This window comes from Felis catus, chromosome B3 (assembly GCF_018350175.1).
Source record: "Felis catus isolate Fca126 chromosome B3, F.catus_Fca126_mat1.0, whole genome shotgun sequence".
Classification (NCBI taxonomy): Eukaryota; Metazoa; Chordata; class Mammalia; order Carnivora; family Felidae; genus Felis; species Felis catus.
This window is the reverse complement of record NC_058373.1, coordinates 71,058,388-71,064,752: the sequence shown is the minus strand read 5'-3', so window position 1 is coordinate 71,064,752 and position 6,365 is coordinate 71,058,388. Positions and strand designations below refer to the sequence as shown.

The following is a 6,365-nucleotide window of genomic DNA, read 5'->3' as shown; positions in this document are numbered from 1 at the left end:
AAGGGGGATGGGCTAAACGTGGTATGGAGCATTAATGAATCTACCCCTGAAATTATTGTTGCACTATATGCTAACTAACTTGGATGTATATTAAAAAATAAATAAATTAGTTAATTAAAAAAAGAGCTTAATAGACCCTTTTCAGGGATACTCCTGACCTTTTTATTGCTGTGATCCTGTAGACTATGAGCTATAATTAGCTATGTGGGAATAATTCATTTTCCTGCTCTTTTCCCCCCTCACCTCTCCTTACTTTGCACACTCTGTTCTCCAGGTGACTTCTGTAACAACTAATATCTCTCTTGGTCATAATCCACCTCACAATTTAAATTTTTTCTCATCGTAAACTGTCAGTTCCATGAGGACTCAAATGTGATTTTTCACCTTATTTGATTCATTTCCTAGCTCCGTACCTGACATATTGAAGGTATTCATTAAATGTTTTTGATAAATGAGTGAACAATAAAGAATATAATAAATACAGTTGTTCTGACAAGAGACTAGATATAACTTCAACAGTATATTTCCTCCCAGATATCCTCAGATGACAAAGTAATTCTCACATCGTCTCTCCAGAACCAAGAAGTCTGAATGAAAAGATATCTGTGGGCTCTTAGATCCTGACTCCTTCATATGCTATGACCCAGGGAAGACACCCTGCTTTATAGATTCCTCAAGGAATCCAGGAATTATGGAAACACTGTTCCTCAGGATCCAATTCTTGGAAATTTTTCTAATACAGATGACATCATCATCATCATCATCATCACCATCATCATCAATAAATGTATCAAGGATACCAAAGAGTACACAGTGAAAATATTTTCCTTTGCCTTGCATCTAAGACATTCTCAATCATCCTCCTTCCCAAGTTCAACCACTGTTAGATTTCATATCTACCCTTTGAAAGATATTCTATCCTTTAAACACACACATACACATTTATGATTTTATACATAAATGACAGCTTATGTATTATACATTGTTTATTCTCTTAACAATATAACTTGTGGGTGGTTCCATCTATGTGCATCTAAAACTCCCTCATTTAAAAAATTCTATATCATTTTCCATTGCATGGGCACATCATAAGTTATCTAAATAGGTCTCCATAAATGGGCATTTGTGATTTCTAGTAATTTGGTATTACAATGCTGCAACAATAAATATTCTTTTGCATGCATATTTTCACATATGTGTGATTGATTATATGTGTAGGCTAGGTATTTAGGAGTGAGTGCATTTGCTGTTAATGGATATTGTACATTTTAAGTTTTGTTAAATTGTTTTGCAATTTGTCCTAAGTAGAAGTTGCACCAATTTACAATTCTATCAGTAATATATATATTTCCCCCTCCTCAGATGAAAGACTATTTGATGGCTACATATCTGAACGGCAAAAAAATACTTTCTTATAGTTTATTATGTATTTATTTCTTTATGAGTAGAAAGAACAGCTCTTTAAAAAGATTTTTCTGTGCATTATATAGTTATGGCCAGAGCAAGTCACTCAAAATTTCCATTCCCCAGCTTCTTCATCTATAAAATGAGGGAATTGGATAATGTCTCTGAGTCTTTTCTTGCTCTCATGATTCCAGGAAAAGTAGAAACAGCCATGATGAATAAGCTCAATAATAGGATGAACAATTTTCAGAGTGGTATTAGTTACTAATTTTTTTCACCTGAAAAAATATGAAGATAGGCCAATTACCCCCATTTTTCTTTATCAAGGTCATAACTTTTATATTCCTAGAAATTTCTGCAGGGCATATTTCATATCTTTGTTCCTTAGACTGTAGATCACAGGATTAATGAGTGGGGTTCCTACAGAATAAAACAGAGTCACAAGTTTCTGCATCCCAGCCTCATGCTCAGATGTTGGGCTCAGATACATGACCATCACCGAACCATAGAACAGTGACACCACGGCCAGATGGGACCCACAGGTCGAGAAAGCTTTTCTTCGTCCAGCTGCTGAAGGGACTCTAAACACAGCTCTCAGGACCAGAGTATAGGACCCCATGATGCAGAGGAAAGGAATAAATAAGAGCAAGGAACTTATAATAGTCCAAAAAAACTCCATTACTGGGACTCTGGCACAGGTGAGTGCTAATAGGGGACCTGGATCACACAGGAAGTGGTCAATGATCCTGGATCCACAGAAGGACATTTGGGAAATAACAATGATAGGTACTGGGAACCAAAGGAAACCAAGTACCCAGCAGCTGACCACAAGGTTGGTGCAGAGATGTCCAGTCATAAGAGTGGGGTAATGTAGAGGCCAGCAGATGGCAAGGTACCGATCAAATGCCATAATAGCCAAGAAGAAGCATTCTGTAGAACCCAAGGAGAAGAAAAAGTAGAACTGGAGAAAGCACCCAGAGAAGGAGATGACCTTGGTGTCAGAGAGGAAGTTGGCTAACATGTTGGGGACAGTGGAGGTGACATACCAGATCTCTAGGAAGGAGAAGTTGGCGAGCAAGATGTACATGGGGGTGTGGAGTCTCTGATCCCAGCGCACAGCACAGATGATGGACCCGTTGCCCATGAGGGTCAGGAGGTAGACAACAGAGAAGAGCACAAAGAGGAGGATCTGCCCCTCCCTGGAGCAAGGGAAGCCCAGGAGGATGAAGCCAGTGATGGTGCTGGAGGTGTTGAGAGTATTTGAGATTTTCATGTGTCTGGAAGCTGTGAAAAAACCTATAATTACTGCATGTTCCTGGAATAGCAGAGGGGCTTCATTTTCTTTGTCCAAAGAAGAAACTGAGATTTGTTTATTTATGAATTATTAAGTCAATATTTATTGAATGTTTACTGTTTGCTAGGTATTTTTCCTAGATACTGGGGATATAGCAGTGAACAAAAGAGATTAAAATCCTTACTTCATTTAGCTTATCCCAGATAGGAGATTGCAATGTAGACTGGCATTACTCTGCATAATTCTCTTTTTCTCTCCTCCTAAACTAAATATACTGGGTTAGCTCTCTTCTTCACGAATGCCTTTGTAAGAGTAGCTGAGGGGAGCACCTGGATGGCTCAGACATTTGAGTGTCCAACTTCGGCTCAGGTCATGATCTCACCATTTGTGAGTTCAAGCCCTGCATCAGGTTCTGTGCTGACAATTAAGAGCCTGGATTGTGTGTCTCCCTCTCTCTCTGCCCATCCCTCACTAGTTCTCTGTCTCTTTCCCTCAAAAATAAATAAAAACATTAACAAAATAAAAACAGGAACCTGAGATAATTTCTAATAGCAGTGTCATGGAGATGACCTGGGGCATAAGGGTTTCTTTAATTCTTAAAAAATGAATGGATAAATGCATTACCTTTAAGACCTCCATGAGTAGTCACCTAATGCAGCTGCTTATATGCAGGTGCCTTGTTGGGTCATGTGATTCTGGAGCAAGAAAACTGTGGGACTTTTGATATCAGTTAAAAATTATTTGACATTTGGCTATATTTCAACCTAACCTGTTGATTCAATATCTTTAATGCCATTGTTTACCAATTTTATGAGTAAATCAAGTGTGCTGGAGAAAACTCCTGAAAAAATTGCACCTAAGGCCATTTGGATTGTTATCCTAAAGATAAAATTAACATCAATAATATGACCATATTGGAAAAGGTCTGTTCTCTGGGGGTAAGGATGAAGTGATGTGCTGGAACCACACACCTCTTTTCTGGACCCAAGTTTGTTTAGGACATTTACTCGATTCCTATGGCAAGGGCATGTGTCTCATAAGAACTTTTAAGATCCTAACCATCTCTATCCCAATATCTATTGACTGCTACAGGGTTTTTGTGGCTTCAGCTAGGGTGGGAAGGGATGGGGAGAAGATGACTGTATTGTGAACTCTATCTTCTGTATGCTTTTGCTGAGCTTTAAATTTGTCTGCCTGGGAGCTCAGGCTAAGTTCCACTTGATTATACATTTCTTCCTCCCTCCCTCCCTCCCTCCCTCCCTCCCTCCCTCCCTCCCTCCCTCCCTTCCTTCCTTCCTTCCTTCCTTCCTTCCTTCCTTCCTTCCTTCCTTCCTTCCTTCCTTCCATTTATTTATTTTTGAGACAGAGAGAGACAGAGCAGCACAGAGCCTGACATAGGGCTTGAACTCACGGACTGCGAGATCATGACCTGAGCTGAAGTCGGACGCTTAACCGACTGAGCCACCCAAGCGCCCCTACATTTATTTCTCATGAAGGGCACTGAAAGCGGGTTTTATTTAAAAAGCTTATATTTGTAAAGCAACTCTCATTTAGAGTAAAAATATTCAGGATTTTATGCTTTTGTTGAAGAAAAAATTTTGCCCTAATTTGCCTGTTTCTGTAGAATGTGTTAAAACTAATATTGGAGTCCATTTGGTACACTGCTTACTCACAAATGGCAGAAGGCAGGATTTGATGTAACGAATGAACTCAGGTTATCCAGTCTCAGAAGTTAAAAGAAAAATTCTATGAAGCTTGTAAATAAGTTTACAGACAGAATACCTGGATTTGATCAATTCAAGGAATCTGTTGCTTAATAGTGATTATGTATTTTGGTTTGGATTGTTTTATTGGGTTTCCTCAAATCTCAATTTATACTTGGTCATCTATTTGAACATCTTATTACTGGAAATGTGGGTAGTTTGAGTAAATCTTTATGGACTTTCTCTTTTAATATCACATCTCCCTTTCTCCTATCCTTCACATACAACTCAGTTACAATTTCTATTTGCTCTATTTCTAAAATTTATCTTGTTGCATCTGCTTTTCTTTCTCCTGCATTTCCTTGTTCAAACCACCATTATTATTTCTCTGGATTACCACGAAGACCTCCTGAATTATCTCTCTTCTTCCTGCTTTTGCTTCTTCACAACCCATTTTCTACACAGTAGCCATATTGACCTTTTAATAATGTAAATAAGGTCATGTCATTTCTTTGTGTGAAAACATTCAGTAACTTCTCCAATGTAGAATAAAATCCAAGCTCCATTTTATGGTGCATGAGTCTCTGAATGATTTGACCTTCACCTACTTCACCAGTTTTTTCCCTTCCTCTCCCTCTTTTCCTCCTCTGCCTTTCCCTCTTCCCTCTTCTTCAGTTACATAGGCCTTCTTCCTATACTAGAATAAGCCAAGTCTGTCTCTGACCAGGTGCTTTTGCTCTAGGTTTTGTGTGTGTGTGTGTGTGTGTGTGTGTGTGTGTGTGTGTGTGTGTGTGTGTTTGTTTTTGTTTGGAAATCTCATCTGGAACCCATTCTTCAGTTTCCAGCACTAATATTCTCTTCTTTTGAACACCCTATGTTAGTTCCTCTGCCATTCTTTCATTCCTAAAGTTCTATTTATTTTCTTTTAGGTGCTTATCAAGATCTAAAATTATTTTATTTCTTTATTTATTTGTTGCATTTGCCAGTTGAATGAAGTCAGGGAACTGGTCTGTTGAATTCATTGTTTGATTATAGTTGTGGTGTGTAGTAGGTACTTAATAAATTGTTGTATAACTGCTCTTTTTTTAACAAATATTTTTCTAATTATAAATATGTACATCATGGAATACTTTGAAAAATGCACGAGTTGTAATGAAGAGAATAAGAACTTTTAAGAATATCTATAAAAGAAAATATTTTGGAGCACCTGGGTGGCTCAGTTGGTTAAGTGTCAGACTTTGATTTCAGCTCAGATCATGATCTCATGTTTTGTGAGTGTGAGGCCTGACTCAGGCTCTGTGCCAACAGCGTGAGCCTGTTTGGGATTCTCTCTATTCTCTCTCCCTGCCCCTCCCCCCTCTTAAAAACAACAACAATTATATTTGGGGAGAAATATGTTCCAAGGCTTAAAATAATAATATTATTTATTTGAAAGTGATTTTTACACCAAATGAACCTAAAATGTAATGTGAGTAAAATTTGCAGGAATGAATTATTTAATAGCTTCCATGTATTATCTTGAGTTACTAGAATTCTGATATAGTTTTCAGGGAATTCATTTGAAAGAGGGTTATGAAAGATTGAATGTTCTTGGTAACAGAAACTATTCTATTTTAAGTGATTATGTCTTTAACTGCTAAAGGATGGGTGGCAGAGAGGAAAAGTAGAAAGATAAGGGCCTAAATTCTGTTGAATAAAAAAAAAACAATTATCTTGCTTTATGGATCTAGCATAGTTATTTAACATCTCTTAGTTTCTTGAATGTAGAATGGGAGCTATACTACATAATTCTGAATCCTGTTTATTTCTGAGATATTTGTTGTTATTCTAGGAATACCCAGACTGCACAGTATAGTTAGACTTACAATTCTAGAAGTGATACATAATCCTGAAATGAAAACCCTTGCTGGATATTGTGTTAATTATAAATGAAGATATACAGGACAGCTCCCTTGCAGGATAGT

General features: G+C 37.6%; 1 protein-coding gene across 1 annotated transcript; it reads right to left on the bottom strand.

The window, feature by feature from the left end:
• Nucleotides 1-1,741: 1,741 nt before the first annotated feature.
• On the bottom strand, nucleotides 1,742-2,710 carry LOC101089447 (olfactory receptor 11G2-like). Its single transcript, XM_011283097.4, has one exon. The coding sequence runs from the start codon at nucleotides 2,675-2,677 to the stop codon at nucleotides 1,742-1,744; it is 936 nt and encodes a 311-aa protein (XP_011281399.3). The 5' UTR covers nucleotides 2,678-2,710.
• Between the last annotated feature and the right edge of the window lie 3,655 nt (nucleotides 2,711-6,365).

Excerpts from the sequence above, each read along its gene's own strand:
- LOC101089447 (XM_011283097.4), bottom strand. The coding sequence starts at position 2,677 with ATGAAAATCTCAAATACTCTCAACACCTCCAGCACCATCACTGGCTTC.